At 41.4% G+C, this 22091-nt stretch overlaps 1 protein-coding gene across 25 annotated transcripts in view; it reads left to right on the top strand.

The window, feature by feature from the left end:
* Positions 1 to 20650, top strand: part of kif1aa (kinesin family member 1Aa) — a 79667-nt gene extending 59017 nt beyond the window's left edge. For 8 of the 25 annotated variants that reach the window (XM_078168590.1, XM_033620782.2, XM_078168588.1 and 5 more), the window contains 16 exons: positions 795 to 903; positions 2207 to 2273; positions 2381 to 2465; positions 2565 to 2670; positions 5680 to 5706; positions 12861 to 12975; positions 13089 to 13222; positions 13315 to 13376; positions 13459 to 13604; positions 15466 to 15654; positions 15793 to 15864; positions 15981 to 16102; positions 16349 to 16492; positions 16636 to 16828; positions 16914 to 17032; positions 19589 to 20650. In XM_078168590.1, the coding sequence (XP_078024716.1) occupies positions 795 to 903; positions 2207 to 2273; positions 2381 to 2465; positions 2565 to 2670; positions 5680 to 5706; positions 12861 to 12975; positions 13089 to 13222; positions 13315 to 13376; positions 13459 to 13604; positions 15466 to 15654; positions 15793 to 15864; positions 15981 to 16102; positions 16349 to 16492; positions 16636 to 16828; positions 16914 to 17032; positions 19589 to 19631 (1733 nt within the window). In that variant the 3' untranslated portion in view covers positions 19632 to 20650. Of the gene's footprint in view, positions 1 to 794; positions 904 to 2206; positions 2274 to 2380; positions 2466 to 2564; positions 2671 to 5679; positions 5707 to 11171; positions 11196 to 12860; positions 12976 to 13088; positions 13223 to 13314; positions 13377 to 13458; positions 13605 to 15465; positions 15655 to 15792; positions 15865 to 15980; positions 16103 to 16348; positions 16493 to 16635; positions 16829 to 16913; positions 17033 to 19588 lie in introns of all 25 variants that reach the window. The other 17 variants (XM_033620778.2, XM_033620774.2, XM_078168583.1 and 14 more) reach the window with 3 other exon arrangements.
* The last annotated feature ends 1441 nt before the right edge of the window (positions 20651 to 22091 follow it).

The raw sequence follows: 22091 nt of genomic DNA, 5'->3' as shown, positions 1-22091 counted from the left end.
GAGTAATATGGATATTAATAAATAAATGCAAATAAAAAAATAAATGCAGAGTTTAGAACATCCTACCTCACAAACATAAAGACAGAGACATGCAGAAATAAACAAATGTGATTGTACAAAAATTTAGAAATAAATGTAAGATATTTTTTATATACTGTTTAATTATCAACCTTTATTTATTTATGTATTTATCTATTTATTTCCATATTTATTTTTGCATTAATTTGTTCTTTTATTTTAATTTTTTATTTTCAGATTTATTTGTTTTTTTTTATTCCTGTATTTATCTATACATTTATTTATTTTTTTATTTATACTTAAGTCATTTGTTGTCCTCTGTAGATTTAATACTTGCCACAAAACAATGACGCTCAACAACAAGGACAAAATACTGCTCAAAGACTTTGTGCATATACCTCTCCTCATACACAGGGTATATTTGTTAGTACAAAGGGCCGTCTTTCAAAGTCAGAACCCACAGAGCCAGAGCTCGCAAAGGTTTATGAATATACATGTAAAATCTGAAATTACCTAGATAAACAAAAATTCTCTTATGAAGTTTAGTGGTGTTCTCCTTAAAGAGAGGACTGCAGAGTTGCCAGTTAATCTGCTAAAGGAAAGGAGCTCCTTCTACAGGACTGAGTGGTTCCTCCCTTCCCCTGCATCACTGATTTCCTTTCTTTCCTCTCTCTCTTTCCTCTGTAGGTGTAGAGCAGCTCCCTGCTGTTAGCCTCTAGTCTGCTGCCGTCTCCCCCCTACCTGTCTTACACTCTCTATCTCCTTCTCTAACACAGTTCCTGCCACCAAGCTGACAGCGATGACCCGCCCACAGGCAGGACCTTGTCACTGCAAATATGATCTCATGGTATTCTTTGAGATCTGCGAGCTGGAGGCCACTGGAGAGTGAGTATCCTGTGTCACCCCTCGCCAAGCACTCAGTTTGGGATGATTTGGCAGAGCTTTCCATGAAGCTATTTTCTAGTATTGTTACGATCCAGCTTGTAAAGGGAAAGGGAAGCAAAATATAACCAGGAGAACCAGAAACAGATCAGCCCTCCCTCGCTGCACCTAGTGTCTCTGAACAGGTGAGGTTTTTCTTCCGGTGTGATAATCAGTTTTATTGAGTCTATGCCTGGCCCAGTCCTTTGGTAGATTTGCAAGTACCTCAATACTAGTTTTACAGTTAATTGCACCCTCTGGATTGGAGAGCCACACGGGGTGTCACTCTAATCAGGATTCTTCAACTCGTCAGACAGGATGCAAAGAGTGGTGCCGTCCCCAAAGAGGTTGAAAGGAGAAGTCACGGCATCATTTCATTTCATATCAATGGGCACAGCACATGCCTAGTGAAATTTGTCTACACATGTCAAGAGGCTCAATAGGAGGTGCACTATAATAGATCATGGGGAATGACTGATTTGTTTTACTGAGGCTTCTGCAGTCGGCCTTGGGTCTGAGTAATTTTGTACAAAAAGAAAAGACATGGGTGAAATTTGAATTTCTGTAATTATTAAAAGGTCCGTAATTAAAGGCCATAAACAAATGCTTCCTGTATGCAAACCTTCTATTGTATCCTTCGTCATACAATTGAGTGGACCCAAGAGTTCTGTTGAGCTCACACAGAGGCCAAAAAGAGCGCACCCGAAAAGCACCTTAGAGGACACCATCCCGTTATCACTAGCTCCATCTTCTGTGACCCTCCAACACTGCAGCTCCAGTGACATTAGGGATGTGTCGTGTCCCATGATATTTCTCAAAGTCAAGGATGCTTCCTTGGTAGTATACATCCCTCCAAGTTGGGTCTTACAGAGGCTTCTTCCCAGCATTCGGTGAGGACACATTGGAACAAGCTAGCGTCACTGAAGAGGCCCTGTCTTCAATTCTGGCAAATTGTGTGCAAAGAATTGTGGGTTCTTAATGCCCGCTGAGGATACACACATGCAACCTTGAAAATTCTCATTAGAATTTGAAGGTTCCTCAACACTGGAACAGTCTTTTGAAGGGATTTGATGATGTAGCCTCCTTAAAATTCAGCTGTTTAAGGATCCTTCCTTGACTTTGAGAAGCACCACTAGCTTTCACTGAATAGCCTTGGCCACCCCCACTCTTTGCTACCTGCCTGAGGAGCCAGGGCCAGCCAGGCGACCACACATCCTACCTAGCAAACATGTACTAATGAGGCTTGTTTTCATCTGTGTCTTTCCAGCTACATCCCTGCTGTGGTGGACCACAGAGGAGGAATGCCTTGTCATGGCACATTCCTGCTGCACCAGGTAAGTCACACTGTGAGCTAATATAAGATTTGGAATATTTTAAATGAACTGAACACAACCACAGATCCTCTTCTTTCTTTCCTGCCTGTGTTTTTTGACAATCACAGGGCCTGCAGAGGAGAATCACTGTTACCATTGTACATGAGTCAGGAGGGGACATGGAGTGGAGGGACATACGTGAGCTTGTTGTGGGTAAGTTTGTTTTTCTTACCCTGACAATCAAACATCCCATCAGCTGTGGTGTTACCTTGTGTATGAGCTGTTCTAACTGAGGCACTTTGGTTTTCGTAGGTCGTATCCGCAACACCCCAGAAGCTGATGAGACAATCATTGACCCCAATATTCTCTCTCTCAACATCCTGTCTGCTGGGTATGTCAGGCCCATGCAGGATGACCGGTATGTACTGGTGCAGACATTTGATGGAGTCGATCAGATCTGTGCAAGTGGAGTAAAAGACTGAGCCAGGCTTTATCAGATCTTCAACACATATGGTCGATGGGAGTTCAGTATTAGTGGCCACATATATATGTTTGATAATTCAAAGGTTGTGGCAGCTTTGCTGATTTTGGAAACTTCTACAACAGTGTTATCTGAGGACCTCACTTAATTACTGTTGTGGCAGCTCCTTCACTGGCACACGGGCACATGCATGGCAGAATGAACAAGCTGTACCTGTCCAACAGAAAGCATGGCAGAGGAGAATGTTATAACAAATCCCAGCAGGTTATTTTCTTATTTATCGTTGTGTCTGCATGAGTAAAGTTCCCTCTGTCTAACTGCAGGAGGCCACACATAAATAAACCAAAGTGACGATGAGCAAAGTGAATCAAGATGTTATTTAAGAGCAGTTTTTGAAGTCTGCCACATCAGTAGTTATGAATTCACTTGTCCATGCTGGCTGTGCGACCCTCCTTGATGTTAATCTGTGCTTCCTGTTCGTTTGACTGTCATCGTGACGCCTAAATGTTGCATCTCACCTTGTTTATCACCTCACCTCTAACCCGTCTCATCTCACAGCCATGATTAGATCTACTAACCCAAACACTGACCTGCTTATAGACATGAAGAATTTTGAATTCACTGTCTCACTGCTGAACGGACAGGCTTTCGTTAAAGGTATACTATGCAGGATATTTCTAAAGAAACAGAAATAAAAAAACAGTGTATCATCATTGTGACCCACTCTCAGTTTGTGGTGGCCTTTGCCTTCTGCCTGGATTTTCTAATTCTCTTCTTCAGCACACATCCAAGAGGAAGCTACAAGTATCATGGACACAGTGCCAGGAAAAAACGAAATACGGCAAGGCAAAATGCCAATCTGGGGTCGGCTTTCGCTTTAAATTTCACTGGTGATACTGTTTACACACACTAACTGGCAGTTCCTATATAGTATACCTTTAATTAATCCAGTAACACACCAATATGAAATTAAAATGCATGGCTTTCTGACTCCAGCATCATGTATCACTGCAAGGAGTGCAAAATGACTAACAAACCTTGAACAATCTATATCTGGACTCAATATGGTGCCATAGTGTACAGTGGACATACAACATTTCATCATCACTTTATTGAATCCCTTAAAAAGCCCTGTGATTTTGGGTGTGTTGCAATATGCAGCCTAATTTGTAGAGTAGCAGGTGTAGGTGTAGCCTGAATGAAACGCACAGGAAACAACAACCCAACAGACCAGTGTTGTTGTTAATATACATTGAATGTCTTACTAACATCATACAGTTCACCATAAGACAAAAGACATGAGGTAGCGCTTTGTGACTGTGACATCTAATGTGTAAAAAAAAAAAAAAGTAATTAAATTGTGTATAGTATTTGTGTTGTTCTGCAGCCAGCCAGTAGAGGGTAGCAGGTTTCTTTAAGACTAGAGTCCCCATAATGTGAACTTGTGTTTAGACATGTTTATTCAGGATATACAGTCATTACTGACCACTGTTAACTCTTCACTGGCTTGTCTTTTAACATCTAAAATCACTCATTATTAACTTCACCTCTGCATAACTATTTAGTGGCAGCTATGTTTAGTGTATTATATTGTAGATTTTCTATTAATGTATTTAGCCGACATTATTGTACTATCCAAGTTCAATTTGTAAGAACTGTAAAGTATTTTTGACATTTAACTTATGATTTTGTGACCCCTCTGTTTTTTGGCTCATTGCTTAATCCCTCTGCTTTCCCAACCACTCTCCAAAAAGCCTAACAATGCACCACCCAGGCCTGGGTGTACTGAGTTTTTTAAGGGTCAGTTCAACCCCAAAATCAAATATACATATTTTTCCTCTTACCTGTCGTGCTCATTATCAATTTAGATTTTTTTATGATGTGAGTTGCAGAGTGTTGAAGATACCGGCCGTAGAGATGTCTGCCTTCTCTCCAATATACTGGAACTAGATGACACTCGGCTTGTGGTGCCAAGAGAGCCAAAAAATACATTTGAAAAACTCAACAGCAATGTCTCTTCACAGCAATCATGACGCGGTGACTCAAGATAATCCACAGACCTTGTTGTGAGCAGTTTCATGTAGGAACTACTTTCTCTCTACTAGGGGTGGAAATTTCTAGGCACCTCACGACTTGATTCGATCACAACTCATAGGGCTATAGTGCAAATATAAAAGGATTATTGACGCATTTTAATGCATCAAAATTTAGATTTCTATACATGATTTATTTTTCCCACACCCATATTGTCCACCAAACTTCACACTCCAACTGTATCACTGTGCAGAAGGAAACATACTACTGCAAGCTCACCGAGCACCGCTAAGATAGCTAATGTTACAGCACAGCCGAGGAGGACGCCATTAATGTTCGCATCTTGTGCTGTCATGAGCACGAGCTTCTCATCCACGAGTAGATGCACGCTTCCTTCTACGCAGTGATACAGTTTGCGGGTGTTGTTTGGTAGACAGAAAATAGATGCTGTATGGGTATTGTGGGGCAGAAGGAATACTGGAGAAAAGAGAGAGGGCAGACATCATTGTGGCCAATTTTTCCCAACACCCTGCAACCCACACCAAAACAATCTAGACTGATAAACAGCACTACAGGTAAGAGGAGGAATATGTGTTTTTGATTTTTGGGTAAACTGTCCCTTTAATCTTAAGCAACCAAACGCTCCACGCAGCACTGTCCAGCGCCCCTGCTTGACCAGCTTTTTTTTTTTTTGACCATGGTGCTGCACCCTTAAGGTTTTCAGCCCTCAATGTTTGTCCTGTTCAGGCCTCACTGGCCAGTAATTGGGTTTAAGGGCTCAGCACCGTGTCAGGCTGCGGTCCAGTGTGGTCTCTGCTCAGTCTTTCAGAGACTAACATCAAGGTATTTATGGATGCTAACATTTTTCTCCCTCCAGTCCACTAACAGAATGTTGTTTTTTTGCTTTTGCAGACAGTTTCTTGATTCGGACATGCCTAGGTATATTATTTTGCCTCTCTTCTCATGCTCTTAAGTTACACAAACACCTCATCTTTCTAATGTCCTTGACACCCTGTCATTCCTACTCAGCGTCCCGTGATTTCCTTCTCCTATTATGCCATTTCTATCAGGAATTTCATCTGTGCTTCTTTGTTTTCTCCCCCTCATGTGAAGTGAGGGATGTGGTTCTGCATGTCCCCGGTTCTCTTGCGGTGCTGGGTGTGTGTTTGAGCTGTTATCAGGCTGCGGTTTATGATGGACAGGGTCTGCATGGCTCGCTTTGCTTCAACGTGAATCCTTGGCTGTGTCTCTGCTGGAGGTGTCGTGGGGCCAGTATCACACTCTTCTGTTTCCACTTCAGCAGTTGCTGCAGGAACTAAAGAGGCTGATTTTAGAAAGTGAACAGACAGAATTTGGTCAGAAACTGAAGTTTTAAAAGGGACCTATTATGCTTTTTGTATTATGTGTCTTATATATAGTGTTAGGATCAAGGATCTTTATATTAAATGTGGCCAGATTTTCAAATTATGAGGTAAACGTATGTAAAAGTAATCCCTGTGGGAAGAAAACACAGGCGTCAGACCATTCTTTGTTTCTAATAGTTTTTTATTTTTATTTTTCCTCTGGCTACAGTATGACGTCATAGTGTGCCATAGTGTGTCCAGGCACACTACTGCAAGTGTTCACATTACGTAGCCTACGCTGCTACACATAGCTATATGCTAACATCAGCAATTCCCTTTGGAACATGCTTTTATTGGTAATTTTTCATTGTAAATAATTGGCGCTATTCTGCGTTAGAGCCATTTACCGGCTGCAAGTACGCTACCAACATGTGTAGCTACATACTAACATCAGAGAATCATATAATCCTAGTTGCTGATGTTGTGAATTTTTCCCTGATTTCAGATTTTAAGACTGCTGGAACATGTCCGGTTGTGTTTAGGAGCCAGAAGTGCTGGTACACTCTGCTACAGTCATTCCCCGGCTGAAATGATGCTGCACAGTATTGGCAACTTTTTTTCCAATCAAAGTAGCTAGCACTAGTTCCAGGTCGCCAGATGATGTCATACACTCATTTGCATGTGGGAGAGCCACATTCACAGGTAGACAGAGAAATCTATCTCACAACAGGATCTTCGTATATTAGAGACAGCTGTATGTCAATGTTGCTAATGTCTCATGAAAGGAAGGAGGGGATGACGACGGGGTGAAATGTTCTTAATTATACTCGGACAGAAATGGAAGAATTTTACAACTTGTCTGGTTAAGATTTGGCAGAAAAATCCTCAATAAACATGTAAATGGCGTGAGAGCTAAGGTAAAATTAGCCACATAAAAAGGGCCCACATAAAAAACCAACATCAGTTCAAGTGTGTGCTATATTTAAAATATTTTCACAGCTTTACCTTGTCATCAGTCAGCCATTTACAGCGGGAAATTGACGCTGATACTATTACTCTATTGACAAAACAGTAATTTTACCTCACAGAACACAGTGAGTTGCTGGTCTTCCACTGCTCCTCGATTTGTTAGTTACTTTTTGTCATTTTTTAACTTTAAGAACTGACCCAACTGTGCCAGTGTCTGCTTAGATCGATAACACACAATTCTCAATAAAAGTTCAGTCATGAAGGACGCCCAGCGACGCCTTACCCACTATGTCTGAGGTCCAGCCGGTGCCTGCACAGTGCTGCAAAACAATATATTTGAATATATTTCTCGCTTTTTCCAATAGTCTAAATGAGTCACTAAATATGTTCCACAGTCGCTTTTTAGAAATTAAGTCACTAAGAAGGTCTGAAAAATTGCTAAACCAAATGAGAAAGTCGCCAAGTTTGCAACACTGACGCTGCAGAGATGCCAAAATGCAGAAGACCCATAAAAAATGACCAATCAGAGCACAGAGACAGAGTGTGATTACACCTGTTCCAGCAAAGACACTAAGAGAAAGATAGTGTTTTTTTTTGTTTTTTTTTTTTACATGAAAGCATGCAAACATGTTTTTGTAGAAACCCAAATTACCAGGATGAAAATGAAAATGAAAATGAGCATAATAGGTCTCCTTTAAATGGTGCTGACATTTTTAAGGAACTATCTTTTCACTCTGTCCTTCTCATGAATGTTTGCAGATAATTATTTATTCGCAGATTAGTTTTAAAAAGCAGCATCCAACATGATCGTGCTCCAAATGATTTACAGTGGTCGTACCAAAACAATTCAGTGTGGGTAAGAGGTGTTAGTACATGCCAGCAGAGGGCATTAGTGATCCATTATTACAACACAGTTAATTTGAAACAACAAAGGCAAAGAGGTGCATCCTGTCCTGAGCAGGAGTATTCAGATAATGCTGGAAAACTGTTATTTCCTGCTTTCTCCACTCCACTGTTTATTATTTTCATAATGAAGTGAAGCAATAATTTGAATCCATGAACATGATTATGTTAGTTAGCTCTAATCCCACAGAGGGAGAGTGCTTCCCATCACAGCTACAGAATATTAACAGGAACACTAGTCATCCACTCTTACTCAAGTGCTGTAATATGGATCACATCATTTACAGTACCCGCTCTGGCATGCTATTAAAATGCAGCTATTAAAATGTAATCCACTGAACCATTACCTCACCAGTAGCACTTTGCTCAAAATCGCTGCAATGTTGTGAATATTTCTGAATCTCAGTGTACCTCGGTGAAACTCTGCCAAACACCAGAAACAAACGGCTCCTCACATGTTCCGCCAGCAGCATGACTTCAATCCTGGCTCCCGCATTTTTAGGAGGTAGTAAAACGCAGAGGAGCACATGTTGGTGTAGCGCAAAGAGGAAATTGCTTCCTTGTAGTGTAAGCGAACACTTCTCTACTACTAGGAAAGAGGTGTTCGTGTGTGATGTGTGTGTGTGTTAATACACTTGCTAATTACTTAAAAAACACTCTGAATCCCCCTTTATTCACACAGAGTTCTCTTAACTAGAGTCAACTCAGTCCATTGCTGTTTGCTTTCTTCTGGGTGACACATTGTTCACTTTCCCGCAAGGTCACCTCAGTCCAAGGCCAGTGGGCCCAACATCTGAACCTCATGAAGAGTCCATTCAGCCTGTTTTTATGGCTTACAGAAACATTAGTTTCCTTTTACAATTCATGCTTGGATTATCTTTTTTTAAATTTAAGGCAGTACTGTCCGGGATTCAGGCCAGAGGAATAACTGGTTTCACTGTGTGATTATTCCCCCTCGGGGGAAATGGGAAAAATCGTGTACATTAACGTATGGAGGGAGTAAATCAGAGGCGTAACAGAAAGCAGGATTGTTTTGCTTGAGTAATGGCCATGTGCTGTTATTTGACCTTTTCAGTGGTAGAGCAGAAGGAGAGATTGCATCAAGTCAGTGACTACGTTGACATGCACCAAATATTCCCTTATTCTGAAAAAGACAATATTCTTATGAAGCTGTTTACATGTCGAATGAAAATGAATATTCCACTAATGTTTCCATGTACATGCAGCCGTGCAGTCATTGATTAAGGTGCCTTAACATGTCGTTAATCACGTCAAAATTTGGAAATGTGGAACGACTGGAGCCATTTGTGCAATTTTGCATTTTTGTGTCAAAATAGGTATATTTCAGAGTTTTCAACCAGTGGTCTTACTCACCAGATGTAGACAGTAGCTATAAGCTTGCCACTGGCCAGTTTTTTATGCCGGCATTCACCCTCCGTCATGCTTTCTGCATCTTACTGTTGTCAAAATCTCCTCCGTTGTGACAACAACAACCTCCGAGCGAACAGCTTACATACCAAAAATGGCAAGTTTTGATGAAGATTTGGATCGTGCAATAAGGCATGCACGCTTTTTTCTTTATGTTAATTGATGTAAAAATCTACAATGAATAAATCAACTTGTGAACGTGACTCTGAAAACCCCAGACTCAATCTCGCAGGACTCTCATGCTGGATGTTGATCTGTTAATTTGCCTTGTCGATGCCTAAATAAGAACACTTTTTGAGCTGGGGGTCTGATCTTGGTCTGTTTCGACTTCCCACCAGATCAGCAAACTTCCCATTGCCGCTGTTAACAGAGCCGCTCTCTTCCCGGAGAGTCTGCCCAGTTAGCACGAGCTAACCCACGAGCAGCGCTAACACCCAACACCGAGCTGTTAAATGGTCCCAACAAACTTGCACCAATACCAACACGGCTTGAACAGTTAGCTCTGTCACTGTGTGTGTCCCCAGCCCAGACCCCCTGAAAGCCGCTCAGCCTTGTAGCAAATTTCGCCTAGTGGCCATTCGCAGTATTGCAGCAAAAACTGTTGTGTAAAACTGTTGAGGACACTTTAAACGGCAAACAAGGTAAATTATGACTCTTTCTATTCCTAATTTTTGAGCTGTGGAAGTTTTATATTTGTAAAACTTTCCTCAAGTTGATAAAAGGTATTTAAAAATCCGTGACATCATCACAATGTAAATGAGCTGAGCGGGAACTCATGGGCGAGGCCAGTGGGATAAACACTACTGCGCATATTCAGTGGGCTGCACACTGCGGAAGTTAACCTGGAGGCTAGAAAACTTTGTCAGCGTATGCACCAGACAAGCCACTCCATTGGAATGCATAGGTGCCATCTTGGGGTCTGGTATCTAGTTATTATTAAAATCTATGGTTCCGCCACTCTGTGACACTATTTTGCAAGAGCACCGTCACTGCATCCTGGGCTTAGCGCCGCCCACGACAATTGTGATTGGTTTAGAGAAACAAAAACAAATCAGAGTGTTTTTCCTTTATAGCAGAATGGTAATACGGTGATTCCAGACCTCACTCAAGCACTGACTCCAGAGATAGGTCTAACTACGCGAGACTATTCCTTCGACCACCTTCTTGAAAAGCTCTGTGTTGCGATACTTGCTCATGTCCTGTTAAATTCCAAGTCTTTCATAGTGTTTAAAAGAAGGTGTGTTTCTTCTTCTGACAAGGAATGTGGGCTTTTCTTTTGGGCAAACTGTTGGCAAGTTGGTTTGTGTACTACACATGACCGTGAACAGAGGCAGTGTGTCGCAAACTGTGGTAGAAACCCCAGCTGATATGCATATTCTAAATGCGCTGCATCCTTGTCCAAAGAATGCTCCTAAAACCCGAATGATAGCAGCATGTCCTTCATGTTAATTGGAAAATGCTTCATTCAGGATATGTTCGGAATGTGCTTTTTACATGACCGGTGTCAAATCCAGAATATTGTCATACTGGGAATACAAGTGGAATATTAGTGTGTGTGTAAACGTAGTGAGTCAGGACCTTCTGCAGGATTTCTCAACAGCCTCTTGTGTATGGGTGAGCTGTACTGTCGTTGGCAGTGTTTACATAATGAGATAACAGTGTGAAAAAAGACAAACACCATCCCAGCCACACAGCGCACAACCACAACATACTGCCTGATTCTCACTTTCTGTTCTTTTGCTGATTTCTTCTTTCTCACAGCATTTCCTTGGGAGTTGACCATAGGTATTTCACTGCCCTGTCCCTCATTTCGTCTGGCTGTCTCTCTCATCACCCCCCTCCCCGTCCTTTTTTTCTGTACCAGTAGTCATCTCCGCTCTCTTTGCTTTTCTGTGGTGTTTCGTACAAAGCAGAGCATCAACTCAGTCAGCCTGTTGCATGCAAAAAGATTTCATCTGCACTTTTGTTTTACTGAGATTACAATGTTTAAATACTGTAAAATGCCATTAGTAGATTGATAATGACTGTTTTTATAAATCATAATTTTATGTTCTCAGTGTATCAAATCAGATTTAAGTCCACGTCTTTCTGTATTTGAAGTATTGTGGATTATTATAAATATTATTATAATTATGTTTAAGGGACATTTCACCCCAAAATCAAGCATACATATTTTTCCTCTTACCTGTGGTGCTATTTATCTGTCTAGATTGTTTTGGTGTGAGTTGCCGAGTATTGTCATGCCACGGTTACTCAAGATAATCCACAGACCTTGTTGTGAGCAGTTTCATGTAGGAACTATTTTCATTCTACTGAACTACATCTGCCAACCGTATCACCGTGCAGAAGGAAGCGTGCATCTGCTGCTAGCTCACTTAGCACCATTGAGCTAGCTAATGTCACAGCGCCATTAACTTTTACATCTCATGCTGTCAAGGGATGGGAATTGAGAACTGGTTTCCATTACATATTGTGCCATCCATCAGAATCATATGACTCATTGTCGCAAAACAATGGTATCAAACTTGTGCGTCTGAGCTGCTGGAAACTTACAACAAGGGGTCATGACGTTGCAAAAGAAACAGTCCAAAGTGTGACTTTATTTTACCAAGGAAGATGTCAATGGTGTTGCCGCAATATCTGTAAAATTAACATTTCAAGTAAAGGAGGAAACACCAGCAACACCATGTTGAGACTTCTTCTGTTGCTACATGAGCTTAAATTTTAGGAATGCCATGTATTTGACTCTACTCTACATGAGTGCCTCTGCTTCGTAACCGAGCAGCCAGTCTTATTACAGAGGGTAAATATCCTGTTGTAATAACATCAGCGCAGCGCAGGCAGACTTGGCGCATTTTTTCATTGACCAAGAAAACAAAATGAAAATGAATGCTGTACAAATATTCTCTCCTTTCATTAATACAATGTTCAGACTCAAAGCTAAGAAACAATTTGCGTTAATGCTGAAAACCTGTGTAGGCCTACTTTTGTTCACACAGGGAATTGATCAGGAATCAGTAAGAGAATAGATGGAGAATTGGACCTTTTAGGAGAATCGATAATGGCATTGGTTTTAAAAAAAATAGAGAATGGGACTCTCGTCCATGAGTAGATGCACTCTTCCTTCTGCATGCGCTTTGAGCACCACAAGCTGAGTGCCATTTAGTTCCATTAAACTGGAGAGAAGGTAGATATCTCTACGGTCGACATCTCCACCACTCACACTAATTCACACCAAAACAATCTAGACTGATAAAAGCACTACAGGTAAGGGAATGTATGCGTGTTTTTGACTTTGGGGTGAACTGTCCCTTTAACATCTCTGTTGTTAGGTTGACAGACTGTTAGCATGGGTCTAGCTCTGACTGCTTATTTGTTATTTGGGTAGACAGGGTTCAATTTTGACTGCTGATTTATTTTTTTGGCTTCTTGTCACTCGGATCACCTCAGGACTTTCTACCGCTTCGAGGCTGCCTGGGACAGCTCCATGCACAACTCCCTGCTACTAAATCGAGTCACTCCATATGGGGAGAAGATCTACATGACCCTCTCAGCCTACTTAGAGGTACAGCACACTGCCTGCACTCATGAGAGGCAGGAATAGCTCTTATAGTATCAGAGGTGATGTTTGAATTACTCCACGGGATCAATTTCAGAAATGCCTTTTACAAATTGCAGATGGAGAACTGCACCCAGCCTGCAATCATAACCAAAGATATCTGCATGGTGTTTTACTCTCGAGACACAAAGCTCTCAGCCTCCCGCTCTATCCGAAACCTGTTTGGTACTGGAAGCCTCAGAGCAGCAGATGGGTGAGTGTCAATCTTCTGGCTATAAAAAAAAGACATGATGTTGCTCCTGTGCTCTCTGTGTTGATAAAGAGCTCTTTCTTTTCCTTTTCTAGAAACCGTGTAACTGGAGTTTATGAGGTCAGCCTATGTAACCTGGCAGATGCAGGAAGCCCAGGTGAGAGTCAAGACAAAGTCACCATTTTGCATTGTTAAGCTTTCATCTGCAACATTTCTAATCCTGCACGTACCCACCCCAGGTATGCAGAGGAGACGCAGGCGGGTGCTGGACACCTCAGTGGCCTACGTCCGTGGGGAGGAGAACCTGGCTGGGTGGAGGCCCCGTAGTGACAGCCTCATTCTGGACCACCAGTGGGAGCTGGAGAAACTCAGCCTGCTGCAAGACGTGAGGGCGTTACTTACTTTTCTTTGATAGCATATGCTACTTTTATCAATCAGTTAAAGAAAGATGCTGCTAGCCCTCATTTATTGATCCTACATGTACCAAAACATGTCTCTAAATCATCTATTTAGAGTGGAAATAGACAAGTTTTTTGCTTTATGATTATGAAGTGTTGATTGCATAATGTAATGGCGATAGAATAATGACACCATTGGCTTTTAGACTGGTTCTCTAAGAGCCTTGTATTGACTGTGCAACTCTGCCACTGGATACGATCTCCTGTGAAAATGCAGGCTTGATTTACAAAGGAAGTGCGTTAGCCATTGTGCAACCAAAACAGAGGATAGGACTTTTGTTTTCCCAGTTACCAAAGAGTATCAGTGTAAGTTCTTTGTAATTACTGTCCCCAGTAGCAGAAATGGTGGATGGCCTAACAACTGAAGTAACTGTGGGAAGCAAAATACAGTGTGCCCTGTGTTGTTAGTAGTTGCTAGGCCCTAAAGAAAGCGATTCAGTTATCTTTGCAACAGCGGGGCCAAAAATAATACCAGTTGGGGGGATTGAGAAGATTTGGTCATTGGTTCAAATTGTAATTTGGATTCAGTCCCTGATTTATACAATATATATATTACATGTGAAATGCACTCTTTTATGGTGACTCGTGGTGTGTTTATAGGAGGGCTTTTCAGCTAGATTTGTGTCCCTGTTGTTATGCTGTGGTTACCAGTCTTCATCATAAATATGTCTAAGCCAGTGGTTCTCAACCTTTTTCATGCGTAGCACCCTTAAATTGATACATGTAAGATCACAGATCCCCATTTGATAAGATGTCACTTCAGGGACCTCCATCTGAAAAGATTTTGGTTGTTAGATATGATTAAGACCAGAATTCTATCGTCAACTACAGTTGTCGAGAAAAATGTGGAGGAAGTGAAGCCTACAATGAGAATAGTCACTCTAATGACGCTTAATCACATTCGGCCCACTTCTGTAATGATTTAAGTTGTGTTAAGTTGTTCGCACTTTTCTGGGAATCCTCTGGAAGAAGAACCACAGGTCTAAGCACACTATTACTGTCCTTAATGTTTTTGAATAAACAAACATTTAATTATTCATATAGCACTTGTTGGGATTACAGCAAAACCCTCAAATAAATGCAACGTGAATAAAAACTACCAACATAATTTAAAAGAACACAACATAAAATGGAAAGCTCTGAAGTATGAAATATTTGTATGAGTAACCCACATAAGTTGTTTCTTAAATCTCAGCTGGAAATATAAAATGAGTCCTCTGGTTCTTGTACTCAACTGTGAGTTAAACTCTAAGTACTGTTACAGAATTTCAAGACAAGAACTTTGTCGTGTTTTAACTGCAGAAAACTACGAGACATCCAGGCACTGATCTCCTCATGTAATGTAACAGATTTTAAAGTTCTCCAGGTTAACAAATGCATAAAACTGTCTATCACCAGCATAGTAATAATAAGAAAAACAGCCAAACTGAGGTATAAGGGAGAATGTGAAGGAAGAATAAGACAGGGCCTGGGATAGATCCTTGAGGAACTTCACAGGTCAGAGGAGTACAATCAGACAGTTTCTCAGCAATAGATACTGATAAGTTACAATTAAAAGTGAACCACTCAAGGGCTACACAGTGCCAGATATCCCAACACACTTCCTCAGACTATATAATAAAATAATATATGATATGAAAGCAGCTGAGCTCCTGTTGGAAACCAGGCTGAGATTTGTCAAATATACTGCTGACATCCAAATTCCAGAAGTTGCTTGCAGAAATTTTTCTTTCAGTCTCAGCGAGGAAAATTGTCAGTGATTCTGATGTTTTCTCGCCATTCCCTCAGGTGGAGAAGACCAAACATTATCTCCTGCTGAGGGAGAAACTGGAGTCCACCCTACTCATGGGCCAGGAGTCCCTGCAGTCCTGCCTGACCGAGGAGCTGAGTGACTCTCCTCAGCCCCCTGAGGTCGACCCAGAGGTCAGCTCCAGCTCTGAAATCACCACTGAGAGGCAGAGGGAGCTCGCTGCTAAGGTCAGCCATCATTGCTTTCATTAGTCTTGATTGTATTTCCCTGCCAGATAAGAATTTGTCCTGTTCTATGACGTCAGTCAAGTGAAATCCGCGTCTAACCTGAGAATAAATTTTGAGCTCTGTCTTTTTTACACACAGTGTTTGCGGCTGCTCACCCACTCCTTTAACCGAGAATACAGCCACGTGTGTGTCAGCGCCAGTGAAAGCAAGGTGGGGCTCAAACACACAAATTTTTACTACACTTGGAAAAAATATCTGATTTATCTGCACCAACTATTTCGTCACAGTTTAGCGAGGATGCACCTGTGTGTTTGTGTGTGTTGCAGATCTCAGAGATGTCAGTGACGATTCTTAGAGACTCCGCTTCAATCTCCGCTCTCAACACAATCACACCCTCCTCTACATGCCCTTCGCTGGTTGAGGGTTGCTATGGAAATGCCGAACTCAGGTCAGTCCCAAGATGTACTTATAGTAGGGTTATTGTTGTGTATTATTTGTCATCCTTTGTAGCTATGGTAACCTTTGTTGTGTGTCTGGAGTAACCAAATTTTGTATATTGCAGACTGTGTGTTCCTTTTTTGTTTGGAAGTGTGATAGCATGACTTATTTAGGATGGTTTAGTGCTTTGGTCACATCAAGTTCAGGGAGCTGCATTGTTACTAGGGCTCATAAGCATCTTGTTTCTGTACTGCAGACCCCCTATGCCTCGCTCTCGTGCCGTCAGTCCCACCCCTGACACACAGCAAGACGCTGAGGCCAAGAAGTCCGTCACTGGAGCCCCTGACACCAAACCACGCATCCGCAAATTTGTCCCTGATATCCAAGAAATAAGAGTCAGGTGAGTGTGCCACAGTGATGCCGTGGGTGCATCCCAAGTGTCTAAGTTAATATTTCCTACCTTCTCAATCCTCGCTTGAACCGGTTGTTGTTCTGGTGGAGACATCTCTCTCATGTGGTGATATTTCATCTCTATATTTGCAGCCCCATTGTGTCAAAGAAGGGTTACTTGCATTTCCTGGAGCCACACACCAACGGATGGGTGAAGCGCTATGTTGTTGTTCGACGGCCGTACGTCTACATCTACAACACGGAGAGAGACTCTGTGGAGCGGGCTATCCTCAACCTCTCCTCTGCCCAGGTGGAGTACAGTGAGGACCAGCAGGCCATGCTGAAGGTTGGTGAAAACCCCCTCTTTCTGCTCTCTTATCAGTGGAAATCTCAGGTATGGTGTAATAAGGTTTTTTTGGCTCTTTCAACAGACTCCATACACATTTGCCGTGTGCACAGAACATCGTGGAATATTGCTTCAAGCCACTAATGACAAAGAGATGCACGACTGGCTGTACGCATTTAATCCTCTCCTCGCTGGAACTATCAGGTAAATTTAAACACAAAATTATAACTAGGAAATGTGTCTTTAAAGGTAGAATATGTTAAATGTCTAAAGACAAGTTGTATATTTTGTTGACTTGTGCACTTACATTATCCCAAATGTTTCCAACAATGTGCAATGCCAAAGAAATCTGTATTTTTATTCAAAGTGATGTTGGGTTTCATTTGCTGATTGTCTGTGGTATCATGGCATCCACTTTACCCCATATAGTTGCTCTAATTTCCAGGGACACATGGCAAACGTCAGATGCGTCATTGTCAATCCCACAATGTCAAAGAATTGTACAAATGTTTTATTAACTACATGCCATTTTGCAACACAGTAATCCAACACAGAGACCTAATTTATTGATATATCGATCAAGGTCTCTACAGTGTGCTACTATGACAAGTGACTCATGCCAGCCACCAAGCTGCTGCGTATGGTAACCTCATAACATTACAACAAGTACTTTCAAATGTATGCAGAATTCGTAAGCAGTGGTTTAAGACTTTGCTTCTGGTTTTTATTTGAAATCCAAGTAGTGTTGACAAATCACATTTCAGCAGATTTTGGTTGCCTCCAGGTAAACAGTCCTTGTGGAGAGCAAAAGATGTGGAAAGCATTGGCTGTAATGTAATCTCAGAACCCACCTGCAATTGTCTGACAGGGATTTAAATTTTTATCAGCTTTTTTCTAATTGATCTGTGTATATAGAAAGCCGAAATGTTGTCTGGACCTGTGTCAAGTTGCTAATTGAACTATAAACAATATACGGTGCACTGAAGAGGAAGTCTTGGCCCTGATATGGGCTGGCCGCACTGGATCTCCTGAGATATTGTCCATTGCCCCCAAGCCCCCAGGAACATTATCCCCCATTATCACTTCTTAGTCTGTCTCGTGATGTCATTGGGCCCAAAAAGACTTTTTCCCATACACTTACATTGTTAAAGAGACATTTGTAAAACAGTGGATGAATTCCTGGGGTATCACAACCCCCACGAAATGACTCATTTCACTAATGGGATTTGATCCATTCGGTCTGATAAAATTTTGAAAGTCACAAAGAGCCGCACGATTAAATCATTGTATCCACATTCAAGTTAGCGGAGCGCGAAACCTAAAGTTGTTGTTACTGTAGTGTGCTTGCACTTTTGTGAATAATTTTACACACAAAACTCAACTTTTTTGGCTTCTGTTGTGACTGAACAGAGCCCCGTCTCCAACGCTGTATCACGTTCTCCTTAGGCCTCATTTACACCGCAAGCGATGTGTTCACGTAGCGCTCGCGGACGGTTGCTGTTTAGTCACGTTTTTATTTGGGTGAGCATGTTCAAGGCAGGATCTGGAGGATTTTCAAACAAAACAAAATATAGACATATGGGCTTCTACTCATGTGTGGTGGTGACTCTTCTGGGCGGAGATTTCCCAGCCAATGAGAGATGCCCGAGCGTGTCTGAGCATGTCTGAGGGTGCACCAGCGCAAGCCTTGCCTGAACCTCTTCTGTGAAGCCTTCTTCCGTACCTCTGGGCTCCGTACACCCGGGAGAGTTGAGCCTGATAGGAGGGGCCGAATTTGAATGTGTGTTTATAAACAGCAACTGGAAAATCCTCCAGACCCTACCTTTAACAGGTTAGAGCATTCACACCGCTGCACGCTGCTCGAGTCGCGCTGCTTTCGCGAGCAAGCTCGAAAATAGAAGAGACGCCATTTTTTTTTGCGTGAGTCGCGAGCGAATGGTTGCAGTTTTCAACAAAAAAACGGCATCTATGGTGGCCGAGAGAGGTCACAACACAAGCAAACTTTTGTTTAGTAGTAATACAAAGCAGACAAAGACTACTTACCCATTTGTAGTGCTAAATAATAATTCTACAAGCGTTGGAATAATCACTGCCGCGCAAACCTGTCCACCCTGGGCTTTGGGTCCAAACGCACTTCTTCTTCTTCTTTGGGGTTTATTGGAGATTTGCAAACACGGTGCACTACTGCCACCAACTGTTCAGGTGTGGTTTGTATTTTACAGGACAGCAGCGACTGCCGCTACGCTTGTGGACCATTTCGCGAACACATCACTTGCGGTGTAAATGAAGCCTTATATATCCATGGTTGCCCCTGGAGGCTTTATTGTCATGAGATGATAGCCAGTGGGTTGCAAGATTGCTCCACGATTGAATTTGCCACATAATATTAGTTGTGTGGGTCATTGTCGTCTTCTAATCTAATGATAAGTTAGCACGGTAATTTTACGTTAGCTAATGATACTTGTGGTTATTCCATTAGAATGAAATGACACAACGTGACTAAGTGTGACTAAATGGAAGATGAATAAAACTTAAATACATCAACTTGTCCACAAACATAATTTCTGCCTGAGTCACGTCAGATGAATTTTCATCTGCCGTGGTGGTTATTTTACAATGAAGGCAACAACTCCCATGATCACTTGCAATTTCACAAAATGTTCAAAGTCTGTCTTTTGGTATGATTTTGATTGAGACACCCCCAGCAGCAGAAACAAACTGTGCCTTTAATACAAATACATCTTCTTTTCTGCCTCTCAGGTCAAAGCTGTCGAGAAGACGAGCCGGACAGATGAGGATGTGAAACAAGACCCTGAAAAAACCTCATGACAGAAGGATGAGCGCAGAGACTAAGATGTACATAGATTCTTGTCCTGATCCCGCCCCTTGTGCTGAGCCCCCACCCCCACCCCCACCCCTCCATTACCACCGTCACCAACAACCATCTCTCCCCTCTGTATGTCCTCAGTTTATCACTAGTGTTCTCAGCACCTAAAGCGCCCATTTCGTGTCAGGCCTTTGCTGCGGTGTGAGTCTCGTAGTCTGAAGAACCTCTTCAAAAAGCTGTCACTGTACTGTACTGGAGTTCATAGCTGGACGGATGGAGACAATGGAGGAAGTAGCAACAGTTTCTTAGCTCAGATTACATACGTATGGTAATGTACTGTAGTTGTTGTCAGTGACACATCGAGCCTTATGCATTTACTCCTTAAAAAAAATGCAGTGACATTTATTTTTACTTAAAGCTGCCATGTCAGTGAGGATCACATCGCTACATCAGTAAATAGAAAATCATGCAGATTCTTCTCTACTCTACAGCTATATATACAGTGTCTCAACTGGTTTGCATACAGCTAGAAAATACACGCTAGAATTAAAAAAAAAATGACATATGAGTGTAACTCTTTAGAATAACTCTCTTTTCTTTCCAGTCCATAAATTCTGACATTGAGTAATCTGCCTCTTCTTCCTGAAACTTCTTAGAAACTTTAGCACACACAGCCTGGCAACGGAATGGCATCTCATCGTAGACTTCATGTTCTTGTGGCATTTCATGTCGTTTTAACTACGTGTAGGAGCACCAAGGGTATCTACATTCACACGATAAGTAATCGAACGTCATCACCATTAATCCTCCCGATTTAATCGCATTCTCTACCTGAATTTTGTTTTAAAATGTGATATATTTAGATATTTAACAGCTTTATTATTTATTTCTGCATGTATTTATTTACAAAGACATTTATATTTCTAAAGTAGTAGTACCGTGCAATTTCTGCACACCGCACTTTTTAATATGAGTTCCTTAAATGTTTGAATAATACGACCTCGCCCCCCCCCCCCCCCCCCCCCCATGCAGTTAATGCTGCTTAAACAGTTTAATGACTTTATGATTGGCCGCTTTCCTTGTGCTGAAGATTACTTGAATAATACTATCCCCTTTAAGATTAGGATCGTCCCACCTGACCTTTGACCCCACTAATATACATCAGAAAAAGGCCAATATATTGTTTAGGTAGAGAATATTAACACAAAGCTACCTTGTTAGATGATCAAACGTATAAACTGTTCGTCACAGAGCAGAAAAAGAAACTGGTTTTCTGAATGATATGTATATTGATTAAATGTAGTGCCTCTCTTTTCAATCATACTGTACAGTATGCCTCTGCACCAGTTGCTTTGAAACTACATCCTCCATGCTGCTATAGTACTGTTCTGGAAGTGTCTGCAGGTCATATCACATCACTTCATTGTTTTCATCATCATCATCACCTACATATTCAGTTATGTACATGTTACATATCTAAAGCAACTAATGTCCATAACACAGAGCATACTTCATGTTTATACACTGAAAAACCTACGTTAACATATTTCAGGATTGTGTTAAACAATCATGGGAAAAAAAATCAATGTGTTGACAGTATCAAAGTGCAAGTTGCGCCTGTTTATTCATCATGTGAAGCTTGATTGATGAGTGTGCCTCAGGTCAGCCAGCCTAGAGAGCACGCTCAGTGACAGTGGTGAGAACTCACTTAAATACGACTATCGAAAAGCATTACACTGTAACACAGAAGCACAAGATATTATTTCTTTAAGTGTTGAAAAATGAAGTATGTTTTTATTTTTGCTGCTGATGTAATCCATACAATACCTTACTCTACTTCACAAGGTACGTTTGGTATTTTTGAAACTGGTCCTGTATTAAATGAGGCTGCAACGTAACTATTTGCGTTATGTCAACTAAAAGTACTTGTTGTTGCTGCTGTTTTGCCGCTTTTTTTAAAAACTCTTTTTATTTAGTTATTTCAAGGTCCAGTCAGACAGCTTAATCACACTCACAACTCATAGCCTTGTATTTACAGGCCTTCTGTCGGACACAGTTACAGCAGAAAGTAACATGACAGTTAGTTACAGTGTGTAATACAGGAGCCAAAATGGACCTTCTTAAATACAGGTATGAACATAAAAAAAATACACTCATGATACTCTCATCACTTTACAAACAAGGATAAAAAATCTATTACAAATAAAATAACACAGGTTTAATGTACACCATCCAATTTTCCCATGTTTTCAAAAACTTGTCCTGTTGCAGTCTGATAGAAAAAGTAATCTCAGATTATTATTAAGTATTAAGTGTCTGACAGCATTGTGGAAAGGATCCCTACAGAGACAGACCTTTTTGTTTAAAAGTAAGATCCTTTTTGTTTAATCAGAAACAGCCTCAAAATCGCTATCACCAAACCCACCAGACTCCATT

This window comes from Epinephelus lanceolatus, chromosome 6 (genome assembly GCF_041903045.1).
Source record: "Epinephelus lanceolatus isolate andai-2023 chromosome 6, ASM4190304v1, whole genome shotgun sequence".
Lineage (NCBI taxonomy): Eukaryota > Metazoa > Chordata > Actinopteri > Perciformes > Serranidae > Epinephelus > Epinephelus lanceolatus.
Note: the sequence above shows the minus strand (reverse complement) of the source record. Positions and strands in the feature narration are given on the sequence as shown.